The sequence below is a fragment of the Hyaena hyaena genome, unplaced genomic scaffold (genome assembly GCF_003009895.1).
Source record: "Hyaena hyaena isolate Hyena2069 unplaced genomic scaffold, ASM300989v1 scaffold_1283, whole genome shotgun sequence".
NCBI lineage: Eukaryota > Metazoa > Chordata > Mammalia > Carnivora > Hyaenidae > Hyaena > Hyaena hyaena.
The window spans coordinates 359,037-379,030 of NW_024081919.1; the positions used below are offsets into that span (position 1 = coordinate 359,037).

The 19,994-nt window shown below is 53.6% G+C and overlaps 1 protein-coding gene across 1 annotated transcript in view; it reads right to left on the reverse strand.

The window, feature by feature from the left end:
* Window positions 1-7,955: 7,955 nt before the first annotated feature.
* TNFRSF1B (TNF receptor superfamily member 1B) overlaps window positions 7,956-19,994 on the reverse strand; it is a 33,571-nt gene continuing 21,532 nt past the window's right edge. Inside the window, exons 7-10 of the mRNA XM_039223155.1 lie at window positions 19,804-19,881; window positions 18,769-18,803; window positions 12,731-12,938; window positions 7,956-9,962 (exon numbers count right to left, since the gene is read on the reverse strand). Coding sequence (XP_039079086.1) covers window positions 9,682-9,962; window positions 12,731-12,938; window positions 18,769-18,803; window positions 19,804-19,881 — 602 coding nt within the window. The 3' untranslated portion in view covers window positions 7,956-9,681. The remainder of the gene's footprint in view (window positions 9,963-12,730; window positions 12,939-18,768; window positions 18,804-19,803; window positions 19,882-19,994) is intronic.

Below are 19,994 nucleotides of genomic sequence, written 5' to 3' on the forward strand. Positions count from 1 at the left end.
TTCTTGCTTTAAATATTCCACCCCAGAGACGATTTCCTTGCTACCCTATCTCAAGTTCTCTTCAACCATTACCCTGTTGTGTTTTCTTCACAGAACTTAATGCTACTTGAAATTGTCTTATTTGTTTACCTTTAGGTTGTTACCTTTCTTCACCCTGAAAGTTCCCCCAAAACAGTGATTTTATCTTTTTCACAAGTGCCTCTTCAGCACTTGGACCTTTCCTAGCACAGGAAAGACTCACTTAAAGATGCTATAAATGCAGGCACCTGGATGGCTCTGTTAGTGAAGCATTGGCTTTCTGCTCTGGACATGATCTCACAGTTTGTGAGTTTGAGCCCCACACGGGGCTCTGCACTGACAGTGCTGAGCCTGCCTGGGATTCTCTCTCTGCCCCTCCCCTGCGCACACACTCGTGTTTTCTTTCTCTCTCTCTCTCAAAATAAATAAATAAACTTTAAAAAATAAGTAATGGTGCCTCAAAGGAATGAAGGAATAATTCAACAAATGAGCACTTCATCTTGCATTAATGCCAGAAGGACAGGAAGACCTCAGGCTCATAAAAAGCCATAAGATGCAGGACCAGGATGGCAAGATTGTAATAGGTGTACTTACCATAATAATTATCAACTCTCATAATGCTAAGCTAATGAAGATGACCATGGGCTGAAGATTCCTCTGATGTGGGACCAACTGATCAGAGTTTAAACCCTGGGTCACCTCAGGGGCTAAGGTTTGGGTGTAAAACTTCAGACTCCACAGATGAAAGGCAGAAGGGAAGCAGCCCATTAGAACCAAAGGATCACAGAGTCTGGATCTGCCAGCACAGAACCACCTGGCTGTCCCTGGGGAGTTTATTAAAAATGCAGAGGGGTGCCTGGGTGGCTCAGTCAGTTGAGTATCTGACTCTTGATTTCAGGGTCATGGGATCAAGCCTGGCATCGGGCTCCACACAGAGCATGCAGCCTGCTTAAGATTCTCTCTCTTCCTCTCCCTCTGTCCCTCTCCCCTGCTCACGCTCAGGGGACTGACAGTCCTTGTGCTCTCAATTTGGAATCAATCTGAAGGTGCATTTACCAAACGGCAATCCTCCTACTAAATATTTACCCGCAGGAGAAATGAAACCACACGTGCAAGCAAAGACATAACAAGACTGTTCACAGTGGCTTTATTCATAACAGTCAAAAACTATTTTGACTATGAGTGAAATGATCAAAATGCCCATCAACAGGAGGAATGGATAAACAGATTGTCATGTACGCATATGACAGAATACTACCCAGCAATAAAAAGGAACAAACTATTAATACAGATATAATCTTGGAGGAAGCTCAGAAGCATTAGCTTCGTGTAAAAAGCCAGACCACAAAAGACCACATACTGTATTGATTCCATTTGTGTAATATTCTTTTTAAAAAATTTTTTTAATGTTTGTTTATTTTTGAGAGAGAAAGAGACGGAGCACAAATGGGGGAGGGGCAGAGAGAGACACACACACAGAATCCAAAGCAAGCTCCAGGCTCTGAGCTGTCAGCACAGAGGACGACACGGAGCTGGCACCCACAAACCGTGAGATCATGACCTGAGTGGAAGTTGGATGCTTAACCGACTGAGCCACCCAAGCACCCCATCCAGGAAAGACCAAACTAGAATGGCACAAGCAGACCAGTGGTTGCTAGGGACCAGGACTGGAGGAGAGAAATGGCCTAAGAAGGGGCCCAAGGTTGGGGGGCGCCTGGCTGGCCCAGTCTGTAGAGGATGTGACTCTCGATCTCAGGGTCATGAGTTTGATCCCCATGTCATATTAGGTATACAGATTAAATTTTTTTTTAATTTACAAAAAGAAAAAGAGAAGAGATACAAGGGAACTTTTGGGGGTGATGATCTATATATCTTGACTGTTGTGGTCAAAAGGCTGTGTATAGTTGTCACAATTCATTGAAGTGCACACTTAAAATGGCTAAATTGTGTTTTCTGTCAATTATTCCTCCCCAAAGGTGATATGTTAAAAATCTCTGCCTTCATGGGGTTTACATACCAGGAGAGAGGGAGAGGGGATGAAAAGCAAAATCAGGGTAAAATATATTGAGTGAACCCGATGGTTATAGGCACCAAAGAGGAAATTAACACAACAGAGCAAGGTAGGAAGGGGGCAGGTACCATTTTAGATGGGTGGCCGGGGGAAGCCTAATGGGAAGACGCCCCCCACCCCCCCAATTCTAATTCAGTAAGTCCACCGGGAGTCCCAGCCATCCACGTGATGGGTTTGGAGATGGCAAGCTGGTTCAAAGCCCTCACTGTTCACAAGGGGAAGCTGAGGACAAGAAAGAAGATGGGGCTTCAGATCACACAGAGAGGCCGTGGCGATCCAGACCCTACTGACAGCCTGCGGCCCGTTCTAACACAGCCTCAGCCCTTCCCGCACCAGCCCACTGCCCTATGCTATCTGTCTTCATAAAAGCTATTCCTGTTATGGGGGAGCTAGGGGACAGAGAGGTCAAATGTTGACCTGGCAGAGAGGAAGGGGTTGTGTGGGTCACAGGGAAAGTCCTCTCTTGGTCCCCACCCATGCTGTGACCCCTGAATCTGCAGGCTACAGACACACAAGTGAGGGGCTGCATGAAATGGGAGGTGTCCCTCAGCCACCACTCACCCTAGTCCCTCAGATGCCTGTTGGCCCACAAGGGGCAAGTTTTCTGGGACAGGCCAGATTTGAGGGGCCTGCCCAGCACTCCATCAGGCCCTTCCTCATCTAGCCTAGTGTCTATGAGCCTCCAGAATCCTCTAGACCAGAGAGGTCTGGATGCTGCAGAAATGTTTCTTGTGGCCCACACAATGGCTTTAAAATAATTAGAATTCTAACATTTAAAAAGCTAGAGATTAGGGAGCCTGGGTGGCTCGGTCAGTTGATCCTCTGTTCTTTGGTTTCTGCTCAGGTCATGATCTCAGGGTTCTTGGGATCGAGCCCCACATGGGGCTTTGTGCTGACGGTGCAGAGCCTGCTTGGGATTCTCTCTCTCTCTCTCTCTCTCTCTCTCTCTCTACCCCTCCTCCACATGCTCTTTCTCTTAAGATAAATAAATGAACTTTAAAAAAAAAAAGTTGGAGATTATACATGAAAATCTGGATTTGGAGCCTTTCCAGAAAAATTGGAAGATTTGGCAACAATGGAACCCCCATATTTATTATGTCGACATTCATCCATTCACCATTTATTGAGCACCTACCATGTGCCTGGCACTATTCTAAGCACTTGGGGCTACATCACTAAGCAAAATAGCAAAACTCTGCCTTAGGGAAGCTTATGTTCTAGCAAGAGGAGCAGACAATAAGCAATCGATATAACAGAGATGGGGGAGGGTGGCTGTGGGTCAGTTGGATGAGTATCCAATTCTTGGTTTCGGCTCAGGTCATGATCTCACGGTTCGTGGGTTAGAGCCCCATGTCAAGCCCCACATTAGGCTCTGCGATGGCAGCTCAGAGCCTGCTTGAGATTCTCTCTCCCTCTCTCTCTGCCCCTCCCCTGAGCTCGCTCGCTCTCTCAAAATAAATAAGCAAACATTTAAAATATACATATACATATAACAGAGACATAAATTATACAATATTGGAGCAGATGGTAAGAACTGTAAGAGTCCCCATAGGGGAGGTAGGGATCTTGGCGCGGGGGGGGGGGGGGGAAGAGGTTGTGATTCTATTTTATTTTATTTTATTAATATTTTTTATTTATTTCTAGGAGAGAGAGAGAGACAGCGTGAGCAGGAGAGGGTCAGAGAGAGAGAGAGTCACAGACTGAAACAGGCTCCAGGCTCTGAGCCGGCAGTCAGCACAGAGCCCGACGCGGGGCCCGAACCCACGAACCGCGAGATCATGACCTAAGCGAAAGTCGGACGCTTAACCGACTAAGTCACCCAGGCGCCCCAAGAGGTTGTGATTTTAAATTATAAAGTAATTTCATCAGATCTTGAAGGCATTTAACTGTCTGATAAACCTATAGTTCAAACCGTACATAATTCTAAATGTTCTAGTATTCACATTAGAGTGGAAAGACATTGGTATAATTGTTAATATTTACCTAACATCTCCAAAATATGCCAATACACAATTGATATAACATTATTAATATTCTATAAATATGTTTTGCACTAAGTCTTCAAAATTCGGTACTCTGTATTGAGATGTAGAACCCACATCTCAGTCTGGCCTAGCTGCACTCGGGTGCCCGATATCCGCACTCGGGTCCCCGATATCTGCACACGCCCAGTGGCTTCCATAGGTGACGGCGCAGGTCCAGAACATCTTGTGAAGATGGAGACAGCCCTGCGGGAAGTGCAAGGACAGACCACACCTCAGGGCAGCCCCCTTGTCTTACAGATGGAGATTCTGAGCCCCAGAGGAGGACAGTGGCTAGTTTAGGTTCACGCTGCCGGGCCTCCGGTGGTCAGGACATAATCCAGGGTCTCCTCCCAAGCAGCCTCTCAGCTCAGTTTCCCAGCTTTCCAGATACTGCCCTGCTTGCTGGCTTTTGATTATGGAGCTCCAGGCAGGGCAGGGGAGTCCCAGGAGAAAGAGAGAGAGAGAGAGAGACACACAGAGAGAGAGAGAGAGAGATTGAGTACTTGCCCTTTAAAGCCAGGCCGCAGTTGACTTTCTGGTGAAATTCTAAGGAGCTGGTTATCAGGAGCCTCCCACGGGAAACAGGCTGTGCTCTCAACTTGAGTCTAGATAAGCATCAAACCTCCGGCTCTGCCCCAGGTGCCCTCCTCTGCAGAGCGGGGATAATGGGTACTCTGCCCAACTCCTGGGGTGATTACGGAGATAAAATAACTGAAGCTCAGTTGCCCAAGTCGCAGACCAGACAAGTTAAGGGACTTCTCACACTCCAGGGGCGCCCGGGCGGCTCAGCCGATTGAGTGTCTGACTTTGGCTCAGGTGGTGACCTCCTGGTTTCGTGAGCTTGAGCCCCGATCGCTGCTGTCAACTGGGAGCCGGCTTCAGGTCCTCTGTCCCCCTCTCTCTGCCCCTCCCCCACTTGCGCTCTCCCTCAGAAATAAATAAAACATTAAAAAAAAAAAAAAGGAACTTACACTCCCTGGACCCCTCCGACACACTAAAACATAATACCGTACATCCTTTCTTTCTGAAGCCACCTTCACAACCTCATGTCCTGCCCACCCCGAGTCCCAAGGCCGCGCTGCCCGCCCTTCAGTGAGGCCTCTGGTCAACACCAGCTCCTCGGAGACTTCCTCTCCCCACCCACAAGCTAGCAGCACCCATGTCCCTCTCTTCCTGTTGTTGCTGCTTTATCTTTCTTCGTAGCACATACCATCCCCCGGCATAGTCTACATGTATTTCTCTACATAGTCCTTCCTGGCATATGAGCTCTGGACAAAGGACCTTGACTCTGGGACTCACGCATCCCAGCACCTCCACACACAAAATAGCACCTAGCATTTATTGAGCACTTACCATGTGCCAGGTATAGTTCTAAGCATTTTACAGATAGGAACTCAAGTAATCCCGAACTCGAGGGAAGTACTATTTTAATCCTATTTTACAGATAAGGAGCGTGAGGCACAGAGAAGTTAATTAATTTCCCTTGGGTCACACAGGACGTGGCCTCACCTGGGCACCTGGTTTGACTTTTCCAGGTTTGACTTCTGGGCTAGTGCATCAGAGTGCCCGATAGCAATGCTGGCTGCATGAAAATTAGCCGGAGAGGGGCGCCTGGGTGGCTTAGTCGGTTAAGCGTCCGGCTTTCGCTTAGGTCATGATCTCGCGGTTCGTGGGTTCGAGCCCCGCGTCGGGCTCTATGCTGACTGCCAGCTCAGAGCCTGGAGCCTGTTTCAGTCTGTGACTCCCTCTCTCTCTGACCCTCCCCTGCTCACGCTGTCTCTCTCTCTCTCTCTCCTAGAAATAAATAAAAATAAAAATAAAAATAAAAAAAAAAAGAAAATTAGCCGGAGAAAAACCGCGGTCACCCCCTCCCCAACCCCTCTCCCCACATCAGCCCTGCCTTAGCAAAACTAGTCCCTCCAACAAGGTTAAAAAGAAAAAGAGGGGGCACCTGGGTGGCGCAGTCAATTGACTGCTCAACTTTGACTCAGGTTGTGATCTTGCGGGTGGTGGGTTCGAGTCCCACATCAGGCTCTCTGCTGTCAGCCTATCAGCACGGAGCCAGCTCTGGATCCTCTGTTCCCTTCTCTCTGCCCCTCCCCCACTATCTCGCTCTCAAAAAAAAAAAAAAAAAAGAGGCAGGAGGGGCTGCATGTGGCCCGTTTTGACAGGTTACCCCATCAGGCTGCCCTCAGTTGCACCAAAGTTACATCCTCTGATATTGTGATGTATAATAAGAACTATATATTTGGTCTGTTTCTGGCCTCACAGCCCCTCCAACGCTTAAAATTTCCTAAGCGAGAAGAGCTATGGGAGCATTGTAGCTTTTGTTCTAGTATTTGGCCTTGTGTCCTCAGTTCTGGAAATAGCTCCAGGGCCACACAGGTGAAAGGGGTGTCTTGTTACTCGTGACAAGCCCATTTCACCCACAGCTGACTTGGGAAAGCTGCCCCAGGATTCAACCCTGTGACTAGAGGGTCGGACCGCTACTTCCGGGGTTGGGGAGGGGGGCTGGAGGTTCGATCAATCACCAACGGCCAGTGACTTAATCGATCATGCCCCTGTAACAAGGCCTCCACAGAGACCTAAGAGGGCAGGGTTCGGGCAGCTATCACATTGGTGAACACAGGGCGGGGCTGGGGTGGGGCAGGAGGCACACCCCCAGGGGGACCAGGCGCTGCAGCCCATTCCCATGTATAAAGCTTGCCCTCTGCCAACTCTCCCGTCTGTATGTTCTAGAGTCTTTGCAATAAATGGGGACTCTAGTAAGTAAACCGGTCTCCTGAGTCCCGTGGGCCGCCCTGGAGAAGAAATGGAACCCCAAGAGGGGGTCATGGGAACCTCGACACACAGCCAGTCATTCAGGAGCACAGGTGGCCCCCTGGCCCTGGGACTGGTGTCTGAAGTGGGCTCGGGCCCACTTACCCTGGGGGTCCCGTGCCTGCAGAAGGGAGTCCATTCTGTAGGACACGTCGCCGCTGCCTGCCGAGAAGCAGGGAATTGCCTGGTGGTGTGGACGGCGCGGACCCTCATTTGTGGACGCGCCGTGTCTGCTCTCACACTTCAGCAGAATTGGGTAGTTGTGACTGAAACTGTAAGAGCCCCCAAGTGGAAAATATTTACTAGGTGCCTCTTTACAGGAAGAGTTTCCCTGCTCTAGGGTATAGACAGGGTGGAGGGCGGGGCTGCGGGAGGAGTGGAGGCCCAGGAAACCACTCAGAATGGTGCTGCGGGCGTGGCAGTGGCCCAGGGACAGGGGTGAGTGACCCAGGGGTCGGCGTAAGGAATTCAAGGGCCGGGGTCTCTCTCCCCTCCTGGCCTTTTACATGAACTCCCTTTGCCTGCAACCTCCTCCCCGCTGTTTGTGCTGGAAAACTGCTCACACCTCAGGCACAGGTCAAAGGCCACCTCCAGAACCCTCCTGCGGCAGCTCCCAGAACTGCACCTCCCCACCCCCAGGCTCCTCTGAGCCCCCTGTGACGGGCCTCATTGATGTCACCCACACTGGAGCCTCCTGGAGGCCAGAGCCTCACTCCCTGAAGTGAGCAAAGGGGGGGCTGCATGTGGACAGGTCTGCAGAGACCCCAGTTAACCCTGAGAGCAAGCTGAGGACACTGAGGCGACAGGGCACGTGATGGGGGCATAGTCAGAGGCCAGCTGAGTGATCCGGGGCCTGAGAGCGCGGCGAGGCTCTCAGCTGACAGCTATGCTTCCGGGGGTGATTCTCAGGTCCGGTCAGCACAGGGGCCAAGACTCCATCTCCCCCTGACACTGGCGGCGAGCAAGTAGGAGACCACGGACAAACCCCGGCTCAGACCCAAAGCCAGAGCCAGGAGTCAACGTGTAAGAAACAAAACGTTTATTTCTAAGCAGGTGTGCCATCCAGTATACAGTGCAACTCTTGTCTTGGGATCCACGCAAGCCTAGGAACTGGGGCCACACACCCAGAAACGGTCTCCTTCCAATTCAGAGCTTCCCCGGGAGATGGCAGTGAGGCCTGAGGTCCTACCAGGGTGGTCCACCAGGGGGCAGACATGCTCCATCACCACCCATCGTCCAATGTGGGCAGAGACCCTGGCCAGTCCAGGCGGTAGGAAATCCTGACTCCAGGGGAATCCTGATTTTCTGGGAAGCCGTTAGTTTCTCATCATGGTAATGACTGGACTCTCCTACCCTCCGAAAGTTCAGCTGCCAAGTTCAAGTCCAGTGGAATTTTTCAATAAGGGATCCAAGTACCTGGGACCCAACTGGCTTCTCCAGGAGTCCCCTCTTGCTTCCAGAATTGGGTCAAGGCCACACAGGTCCATGCTCTGCAGGGCTCTGGGGCATGTGTTTGGGGGAAGCAGACTGACTTTTTAATGGAAAAGAATCCTTTGACCAAAAAAAAAAAAAAACACCAAAAACTGTTGGTTTCAGCTGCTTCCGGTAGGCCATTCAACCCAACACGGCTACACAGACCAACAGCACATGACACAGACAGACAGACACATACACACACAAAACTGGCTCTCAGCATCTCACATCCACTTGAGATCATGGCAGGCACGATACCCAAGTGGCCCCGTGGGTTTCCCTGGGGCCTGGGACTCCAGGAACAGTGAAGGGGGGTTGAGCGGAAGAAAAGCACCTCCCGGGGAGGCAGGGGAAGGTCCAGGCTGAGGTAGGAGGAGGGAGATGGCTGCGGGGAGCCTCGGTCATCTCCAGTTCCTGAAATTCCCTGATAGGAGGTGTGGCCTTGCATCGGAGCTGTAGGTAAATCGGAGTGAAGGTCAAAAGCAGAGAACAGCAAACTCTGAGTTTGGCTTTGTCCTTCTGTCCTTGCACGCATGGTGGGGTTTTGGTTTTTGATTTTTGTTTTTTAATTGCCCCATGTTGAAACTGGAAGGGTTTTGGTTAGAGGTTTGCCATCTTGCCCAAGCGACAGTACTCATGCAGGTTGCTTGGCTGGGCCCTCTGGGTGCCTGATGTTCGCACGGTTGCGCAGGAGGTGAAGCTGGCAGCACTGGATCTGGAGGTGGTGCAAGGTAGCCGGGGGACCCCCGTCCCCATCAGGGGTTGCCGCCCCCTCCTGAACAGAACCATCTGATCGGTGACACCCCATGCCCCGCCCCCGCTGGGACCATCCTGCAGTCTCAGCATCCCGGGCTAAAGCGCCGCCCCTTCTCCGCGGATGACTCACCCAGAGTCCCTCTTACCCAGCAGGCCCCACTGGAAGGCAGGATGCTGGGGCCTCCCAGGAAGCCGGAGCTGGGTAATGTCCAAGGATAAAAAACAAAGTAAGGGTTCCAGAAGCCAAATTCGCAGGACCGGCTGGGGGACAGCTCTGAGAGGAGGGGGGGGCAGCTCCAGGCCGCCCAGACGTGCATGTCGGGCCAGCCGTCTGAGAGGGATGCGCACCACCACACAGGAGAGGTTTTCCACGGTTCTCCCTGCCTCACCCTTCTGCCAGCAGGTGAGAGGAAGGCTGAGGCTGTGAAGACCACTAAAGGAATTTGGCCCAGAAAGAGCCAGAGTCCTGGGGGTGGGGGCCTGGAAGGACCAGGGAACGACTCAGGCCAGTCGGTCTGGCTAACTGGGCTTCATCCCAGCGTCAGGCACACCAAGGGGCAGGGGCTTCTCCTCTGGGTTCTCCAGCAGAGTCTCTGGGGCCCCTGGCTGGGACTGAAAAGGGCATTCTTCCTTGGAGAAGGGGACCTGCTCATCATTTGGGGAGCCGGAGGGGCTGGAATCCACGTCCCCCGTCGGGTAGCTGGCCTGGGAGGCACACTGAGAGCCATGGTCGGAGCCGCTGCACACGTTCACGATGCATGTGACATTGACCTGGGTCCCGTGGCCGCCAGAGGAAGGCTCTGTTGAACACAAGATGGGGGAGGGTGGTGAGGCAGGGGTCTGGAGGAAGATGTCTTCACAGCCTGTCACCTGCCCAAGAGACAGACTAAGATAAAAGGGTCAACAGCACTGGGCCAAGGGCCTAGAGGCCAGGGTTCTAGCCCAGCTCCGCTAAGTAATCTTGGGCAAGTCACTTAACCTTCATTGCCTCCATTTCCAGTTTCCTCATCTGTCAGGTAATTCCCGGCCCAGCTCACCCAATAGATGGGAGGAGCCAGTTCATAAAGCAGGTGAAGGTGCTCCAGGAACAAAACATACTCCCCACAGAGACTCAGAGAAGTGAGCAGGGACAGGAAGTACACATCACAGAACGGTGACCAGGCCACCAGCGTGAGTTACTCTCCCGTAAGCGCGGGAAGCCTCGGCTGTCCTGGCCACATCGACTCTGCAAAGGCGAGAGTCCTCTGTCACTGGCCCCTTATCTGGGTAACACGAAAGCAACATCAAAGGGTTTGGAAATTGCTCCTTTGTGGAGATGAAACACCGGCTCTGACGTTCTTCTTTTCGCCCCAAACCTTTTTCTTCCACGTAGGGCTGCCTACGTAGGGCTGTGATTTCCTAAATCCGAGATTCCAGAATGGGGTGGGGGTGGTTTGTCCTCACCACTGAGGCCAGGATGCCGCCCACCTTCCAGCCCTAGGGCATCTGGGTTTCCTAACTAGTTGGTGAGGGACCGGCTGCTAGATGAGCTTAGAGGGGACACACGACAGCCCCTCGAAGAGTGAGAGTGGCTCCTGCTGCTCCTGCAGGGACTTTCCAAGCCCCCAGACACGCGTGCTGTCTGGGGTGCAGGGCAGGGCCCGATGGACATGCATTTCCAACTCCCCTGGAAGCAGGATGGGGACAGCGAGCTGCTCTCCTCAGAACAGCCCCGAACAGGCCGGGGGAGGGAGGGCTGAACTCATAGCGCCGCAAGGAAATTTCCACCCTGAGCCTCCACGGCACCCAAATGTCACCCAGTCACCACGGCCTTTGCACATGGTGAATGAGACATTGCAGGGGTGGATGGGGGACTACACAGGGGCACAGCTACGTGTTCCCACAGTAGAGAGAGGTGACGGGGGGAGGGGAGGAGAGAAGGGGAGAGAGTGCAGGTGACACCAGAGAGTTGGGTGGGGAACAGAGAAGGGGCAGAGGGTAGGAGGGGTGGGCAGACTCCCTCTCTCTCTGCCCCTCCCCCGCTCACGCCCTATAGCTCTCAAAAATAAACATTTTTTTTTTTTTAAAGTAGGGGGGTGGTGCCTGGGTGGCTCAGTCAGTTAAGTGTCCAACTTCAGCTCAGGTCATAATCTCGTGGTTTGTGAGTTCAAGCCCCACGTCGGGCTCTGCGCTGACAGCTTGGAGCCTGGAGCCTGCTTCGGATTCTGTGTCTCCCTCTCCTCCCTCTCTCTCTGCCCCTCCCCTGCTCATGCTCTATCTCTCTCTCTCTTTCAAAATAAATGGAGGAGGAGGAGGAGGAAGAGGAGGAGGAGGAGGGGGAGGAGGAGGAGTGGGCAGACATGGTCAAGGGGCCGGGATGACAGTGGAAGAGCTGTCACTAGGAAATCAGAAGGATGAAACCAAGAGCCGGACAAAGCCCAGGGGTTTGTATTTGGAGTTCCGCTCCCTCAGTCAACAGGTTTAGGAGCACAGGCTATGTCCCTCCCTCGGGGAGCTCACAGGCTGGGTCAGGACGCTGAGCAGACGTCACACCGTTGGGGGGAACACACAGCCGGGGAGGGAGCAGTCCTGCAATCAGGTAGGAAGAGGTGTTGCAGCCCTGCCGAGGAGGTGCTGTGCTCATCTCCAGCTGAGGAAACTGAGGCTCGGCAGGGCTAAGGAGCCCGTTCAGATTCTCACTGCACCAGGGCGGCCAGGAAGGCCTCTGGGAAGGACCTGAGCGCACCGTCCTGAGACGAGGGCCAGTGGACTTCGCCTGTCGCTACAAAATACATCAAGAGAGCCCCAGGCCTTCTGGGCACCGAAGCTTCTCACCACGGATGCCCCTCTGTCACAGATCGGGTCCAGGGCAAGACGTAGCTGCGTAAATGGGGCCTGGGCTTCTCCAGAACCCACAAGGTCCCCACGGTCCCAATGCTTCAGGTCCAAAGGACTGAGCAATGGACCACAGTGAGTGGAGCCCTGAACACACCATTTATTCATTCAGGGTTCCGCCCCAGGCCTCTGGAGCCTGATAGCCCAGGGGGTATTCCTGGCTCTTCCGTAACCTAGCTGTGTGCTCTTGAACAAGCTCTTCAACCTCTCTGGGCCTCAGTTCCTCATCTATAAAATATAATAGGTCCTAATGTAATACTATAATAATATATGTTATATAATAGTATATAGTATACAATAAGCATTATAGAATATATAATAATTGTGTGATAACATAATATTTATATGTTACACCCGACAGGAAAACTCCCTTCCTGGGTATCAGTGACTCGAAGAACAAGCTGGGACCGTCTAGAAGGGGGGGTGTTTCTGGTGGAAGAACCCAGGTGGGCAGTGGTGGGAGAGATCTAGTGGGTTCAGAGATATGAAAGAGGCTTGGGGCTCAGCGTCGCATCTGAGGGGGAGATGAGGCTGGAGGGCGAGCCACGGCTAGTCACACAGTCATTCCAGTACCCGGCTAGGCACTCAGGCCTTGCCCTACGGGGGAGGCCCAGCAGGGGCCGCCTAAGCCAGAAACCAGCAAGAAACACAACGAAGGGCAGGGCGTGAAGCCAGATGGGCTGCCCCCTCTTACCTGAGTGGCTGGAGCTGGCCCGGGCCTCCCCGGACCCAGGGGCCTTCTCGGTGCCCAGCGCAGGCAGCCGGGTCCCGGTGGGCACCCTTCTGTCTGCAGCGCTGCCTGAGCTCTCCAGGGAGCTGCTGCTGGAGCTGGGCGCTGTGGTCAGCAGGTGCTGCTGCTCGGGGCCGGGGGCACCTCGGGCCTTATCCGCAGGCAGGTGAGGCTGGACGGGCAGGAGAGGAGGGGGAAGCAGTCAGCCCATCAGCCGGCTTGTCTTCCTTCTCCCTTCTCACACCCAGGCACCCTTCTGCACCCTCTCCCTTCTGCACCCCCATGACACCAGCACTTCACAGTTTACACGGCGCTTCTGCCCACACCCACATGTTCTTTCCACACTCTGGCACATTCAGGACTTGGGATTCTGCATGATTTCTGTGATTAGCATTTGGCTGTGAGGCCTTAGAGGGCGGGACTATTCACCAAACAGTCCTAGAGATGGGGCAGGGTCTTCATCCTCATTTTGCATAAGGAAACAGGCCCGGAGAAGGAGAGGGACTTTCCTAAGGTCACTCCCAACAGCACAGGGTGATATGGTCCAGCCTAGCCGCCAAGAGCATGGACTCAGGAACCACACCGCATACGTACAAAATCATGACTCCATCCCTTCCTATCTGTGTGACCCTGGACAAGTTACCTAACCTTTCTGTGCTTCCTTTCTTCCAGATATCAAGGAAGAATTAAAAACCTGGGCTGTCATGAAGATTCAATGGCTGGATATTTGTAAAGTGCTCAGAATAATGCCGGTTACACAGTAAAGCTCATTACAAGGGTTTGTTAAATCAGGGGAGGGCAAACTGCTCCCATGAGCCAAGCTACTGTTTTTGTCCCAACAGCCTGCGGGCCGAGAAGGGTCTTTAGATTTTTTTAAATGACTGAAAAAAATGTTTAAAGAATGATATTTTGTGACATGCAAAATTATGTGCCCTTTAAGTTTTAGTGCCCATAAACACAACTGTATTGGAAGACAGCCACTCTTGTTTGCTCATGTACCATCTGTGGCTGCTTTCTGGCTACCATGCCAGGTTTGAGCAGCTATAACAGAGGCCGTCTGACCCAAAAAGCCTAAAATGTTTACTGTCTGGCCCTTCATGGAAATGTTCGCTGGCCCTCATGTTCAACCAATCATTCCAGGGTAGACAGCCCTTTTATTTAGAGCCCTGGGCCATGCCATGTCAGGAACCCTTTCCAGATTCTATTCCCCGAGCCTGCTCTGTGACTAACTCCTAACATCTTACTTTCCCCATAGGAGAACATAAATAATGCCAACAATAATAATAAAATATTAGCCAATATTTGAGTGCCGTTCAGTGCCAAGCACTGAGCTGAGCTGAAGTCCTTCTAAAACACTTTATTAATACTTCTAACAGCCCGGTGTTTGCAGACGTAGCAACCAAGGCCCAGACAGGCTGAGTTATTTACCCGAAGTCACACAGTTAAGACGTGGTAAAGTGGGCTAAAACCCTTGACAGCTTTCCTGAGTGTCTGGGTTTTCAAGGTCTGGAGCCCCAAGACAAGGTGCCGGTGTCCGGGCATCCCTGCTGGGGGGCACCCAGAAACTCCACTCAGAGCCTGGCACCTGCCTACACCCACTGAGTAGGCACACAGGCCTTTGCCTTGGGGTCCCGGGTGATCGCTGGATCCCAGGAAGAAAGGAGACAGAGGGGCCCACGTTCTCACTTGCTGCCCTTGGGCACTGGGCCAGTGCAAGATGAGAGGGGCCCAGGTGGAATGAGGACAAAGGCAAGGGAAGGGCTGGTGGACATGGCCTAGTACAGTAAGGGGGAGGTGAGGGTCAAGAGCGAAGGCCTTTGCTATTGGGGTAGGGGCATGTTGGGCCCACTCTGCAGGAAAGGCTGAGACCCCTTGGCCACCAGTTCCAAGCGAGCTCTGAGCAGTCTGCTCTCTGGCCAATCACCATGGCGGCCCCGCCACTGCCCCGCCCACCATGGCCATGGCTTTTCCCACAGCTGAGTCTGCCTCTGTCATCAGGAAGGAAGGATCTTTTCTGCAAGCTGTCCCTTGAGGCCACAGAGTCCTAGAGAGGGTGACTCCCTGGCTTAGTATCACAGCCAGTCTGGTCTGTGGTGGAGACAGAATGAGCCCAGATCAGTGTAGTAGAGATGCTGGCTTCCCACTGCGTCCCACCTCCCTGGCTTATGGCCCCCCAGCTTTGGAGTCATGGAGGGCATCTCAAGTTCAGGCTAAACCTTTGCCCATGTGGTCTGATCTAGGCCACTAGACTGCACTCCTGCCTCTGCTCTGAGCTTGGACAGGCAGGGGAAGGAAGGACAGGAGGGGCACCCAAATGTCATTTCTTACAACCCCAACGAAGGGGCTTTTTGGGCCAGTCTCCTGTTCCTCTACCTGTGGCTGGCACTGCACAGAGCAGGAACCCCCAAAGGTCACAATCCGCCTCCCTCCCCCAAAGCCACAAGCTGCAAAGTTCAGGAAGGCTCTGAGTGGGGCAGATGCACCCTGAGTCCCGTTCCCCGGGCTGGGACTCCAGGGAGGGGGAGTACGGAGGAAGCTCACTCAGAAACCACTGCTCCAGCCAGCCCGCCCCCAGCATGGCCCAGCCCCACCATGGCCAGAAGCAGAGACTGGCAGAGCCACCAGCCAGGTCCTCCATCTTCCATGTCTGTCTGAGTACATGCTCATGGGGCTCACACATCTGTATGTAGAGGTGTGTGTGGGTGGGTGGGCATGTGTGAGGGCAGCTAGTGTGCACGTGGGGGGTGGTGACGAGAGGCTTGCGTCTCTGGCCACTCTCATTAGCTGCGTGACCTACGGAAAGTTACTTAACTTCTCTGAGCCCAACTTTTATTTCCCAAATAAAAATTGGGGCAACAATCATACTGCCTGGGTCACAGCATGGCTGTGAGACTAAACAGTGCACGAGCACACACGCTCGGCACCTCACAACAAACACTCACTCCCATTGTTCAACGTGAGCCCACGCGTGAGTGTATCTGTGGGAGTGACTGGCTGTGGGTGAGCTCACATATGTGATGCTGGCCTCGTCCCAGCAAAGGGAGGCCACCGTCCCACCGCGCCTCGGAGTCACTTCCGCAGCAGGAGGGGCGGGGGGCTCTGGGTCTCCCTACTCTCAACCGCGGCGGCCCAGGTCTGGAGCATGACCAGGCAGCCTCTCAACAGGGGTGGGTAAGGAAGGGTGGGCACAGGCTAAGCATGGCGGGGCAGGGGTGGGAGCCTGGGTACCGGAGGGCACCCTGGCAAGACGCCCACCCTGTGAGGGCAGACCCTGCTGGGGGATAAGGGCAAAGCCTCCAGATTCAGACTAAGTCTTGAACCCAGGCTATGCCTCTTAACAGTGATCTAACCTTACACGGGTAATGGGCCCTCGCTGAGTCTCAGTGTCCCCATCTGTATAATGGAATGGGCGCTAGTGCTTACCTCACAGGGCTACGTGAGGGGTACGCATGGGGCTCCGCCAGCAGCGGCTCCCGCACTTCCCCCCAGCTGCACGCTCAGCAAGCGTTCGGCTGCACGCTCGGCAGCCTGAGATCAGCCACGGTGGGAATTTATAATAATGTGAGCAAACGCCGCAAATTAGAGTTTGGGTTGTTGTTGTTGTTTTCCTGCCCAGAGAGCCGGTTAGCAGCACACCACGGGGCTCTATGCTCAACCACACTCTACAAATAAGCGAGCTACACTCAGCGAACATGAAACTCCTCAATAGAAAGGGGAAGTGGAGGCTGCTGGGGCCACATTGAGACATCGTCACGAGTGTTGGGAAACCCTTGGCAGGGGACAGAATGTGGCAGCCAGGCTGCCGGGTGTGCTGGCCGTCCACGCCACCGGGCAGCAGCCGTCAGCGTCGCTGAACTGAAGCCAGAGGAAAGGGAAGGAGTGGCATTTGCACCCTGGAGGAAAGGGAAACAGTTTGAACTTCCAAATCAGAACGTACGTCTGCTGAGATGCTGCACGGCAGGACAAAAAGCACTGGGCCAGGAGTCCAGAAACACACTGCTGTACGACCTTGGAAAAGTCACTTTCCCTCTCTGCACCTCTTCTCTTGCCAGGGGGGAGATCAGTCTCTAGTCCCTACCAAGTCCAACTCCCTTGTGTGAACCCTGGGCACTGGGCCACCGAGGGCTGAGCTCCTTCCCCGGCACAGCAGTTCTCCATCAGGGGCAAGCCTGTCCCCCAGGGATCATTCTGCAGGATCTGGAGGCATTTTCGGTTGCTGCTCCTGAGAAAAAACACTACTGGCATCTAGGGGGGAGAAGCCAGTGATATTGCCGAACAGCCTCCAATGCACAGGACAGCCCCCCATGAAAAACAATTACCGGGCCCCAAATATCAAAATTGCTGAAGTTAAGAAACCTTGCCCAAGCAGGACAGGGGACACGGAGGGAGCGCCTCAGACTCTGTTTCCCCATCTGTAAAGTGGGTAAAACTTCTGCCCTGCCTACCAGGTACGGGGTTGCAGCAAGCACTGTGTACTGGCTCACCCCACACCCATTTCCAAGCCCCATCCCTGCCCTCCTCCAGCATAGAGGCTGGGAAAGCAAAGCACCCCCTTTTCTAGCCCCCACCCCTTGCAGGTAGGGGTGGTCCCCACGACACCACTCTGGCCAATGAGAGGAAAGGAGAAGGCCACCCAGGGCTCCGGGGACAGCATCTGATTTCCGGATAAAAGGCACCATCGCTGGCCTGGCCACTTTCTCCTTTTTTCTGCCTCAAACCTGGAGGCCACATGCAAAGTGGGGACCACTAACTTCTGGTCTAAGGCCACAAGCAAGAGAACAAAGGCCAACAGGCTGAGGGTGCCGGAGCCTAGGGTCCCACGGACCTCACAGAAGGATGCAACCCAGCAGCTGGCAGCCCCTCGACTCTCTGGGATGCGAGAAAAAGCCCCTTTAAGTCACCCGTAAGTGTTCAGTCACTTGCAGGCCAAGGTCTTCCTGATGAGAAACTGATGAACTACTTTGTCCGTGGTTTGTCTCTAACAAAAGTCCCTCACAGACCCTACTTTATAAAAAAAAAAAAAAAAAGGATCAGGGCACCTGAGTGGCCCAGTCAGCAGCTCAGGTCAGGTCACGATCTTGTGGTTCGTGTTCGTGGGTTTGAGCCCCACGTCGGGCTCTGTGCTGGCAGCTCAGAGCTTGGAGCCTGCTTTGGATTCTGTGTCTCCCTGTCTCTCTGTCCATCCCCATTCATGCTCTATCTCTCTCCATCAAAAATAAACACTTAAAAAAAAATTTAAAAATGGCACCTGAGTGCCTCAGTCGCTTAAGTGTCCAACTTCAGCTTGGTCATGATCTCATAGTTCATGAGTTCAAGCCCGACATCGGGCTCTAGGCTGACAGCACAGAGCCTGGGGCCTGCTTCCGAATCTGTGCCTCCCTCCCTCTCTGTGCCCCTCCCCCACTCACGCTCTGTCTCAAAAGTAAATAAATGCGAAAAAAAAATTTTAATTAAAAAATAAAAGGATCAAAAGTGAGTCGCTTTGATTGAAGTGGAGAGCCGGACCCAGGGCTCGGGACCCAAACCCCCCGTCTCTACCTCAACCCCAGAGACAAGGCGAGGCCCTCTGGAAAACCAGGGAACCCCAGCGGGGCTCCGTGAGGAAGCGCTTTGTCGAGCCTGCCAACTGCTGTCGCTGAGTGAACAGCACTGCCCGCCAGCTGGGCTGAGACACTGTTTCCTTTTAACAGTGAGGAGACAGAGTCGAGAGCAATGTCACACCTGCCCATCCTCCCGCTCCGGGTCCAGGAAGGCGCCTGCCACGGACACCACCAACCCCCCCTGCTCTGATACTGCACTTCACACTCAGCTGTCTCTCTGAGCCCAGGGAGGGCTGCCTAACCCCCAGGGGCAGATACTGGCTGGCCCTTCCTCGGCCTCCCCGGGTGCGCACCACCTGACACCGGGCAGACCAACCCCCAGAATGCACTAGTGCCCGTGGGCACGACACGGCCCAGCAATAAGGGGACTGGTGGTGGGGGGGGACAGAGAGGGGCACTCACCACTTTGGCTTCTCCTTGTAGACAGAAGGGCTTCTCTGCAAAGAAGGAGAGGGGACAAGTCAGGGTGTGTGGCCTTCTTAGGCCACACCTGCTCTAACTTAGGAGGGCAGCATGGGGCCCAAGAGGAACCAGCCAGGGTAGGCCTGGCCCCAGGGGCGGCGCAAGCTGCCATTCCCAACTCCCCGGGGTGCCCAGCCGTGCCCCCCACACACACACTTCACCCTTCTCCAGCACCCCACTATGTGCTCGCGCCAGGCCTTCTCCTTAGCCGGCCTTTTCTTTCCTACACACATTCATCTGCCCGTGGAAATCTGACTCAGCCTAGACGTCACCTGCTCCATAAGGCCCCCAGGATTTCCCAACAACAATCCTAGACTCCCACCTCCTTGGACAGCTCTGATGGAGTCTTGCCCCTTTAGAGGACTTTTTTTAAATTTAATGGGCTTTTTAAATAAGTTTTTATCATTGAGAGAGAGAGAGAGAGAGCATGAGCAGGGGAGGGGCAGAGAATGGGGGAGACACAGAATCAGAAGCAGGCTCCAGGCCCTGAGCTGTCAGCACAGAGCCCAACGGAGGGCTCGAACCCATGAACTGTGAGATCATGACCTGAGTCAAGTCAGATGCTTACCCGACTGAGCCACCCAGGTGCCTCTAATGTTTATTTTTGAGAGAAAGAAAGAGGGAGAACACAAGCAGGAGAGGGGCAGAGAGAGACAGAGGATCCAGAGGCAGGCTCAGCACTGTCGGCACAGAGCCTGCTGTGGGGTTCAAACTCACCAACCCTGAGATCATGACTCGAGCCAAAGTCAGACGCTCAATCAACTGAGCCACTCAGGTGCCCTGCATCTTGCCTCTTTAGTAGGCAAGTTCGTGGCACTGCCTTGTACCCCAGGTTCTGAGCTCCTACATCACAGGGGCTCCCCTATCCAGATGTCTGACCCACAAGGCTGTGGCCTGCACCGGACTGCCCGGAGGCACCCCAGAAAAGCTTCCTGAACAAACGGATGCATGAATGAGGAAAGAATGGAGACTTACTTTTCTTCTGGGTCATAATGACACAGTTCACCAGCCCTATGATCACCAGACCCAAGGCTGTCACACCTACGATCAGTCCTAGAAGGAAAAAGAGAAGCTCAAAACAACTTGCAGAAGGCAAACTCAAACATACCAGGGGGCCAGGCAGCCAAGTCAGTGTCTGGGTCACCCCAGGCGGGGCAAGCCCAGTC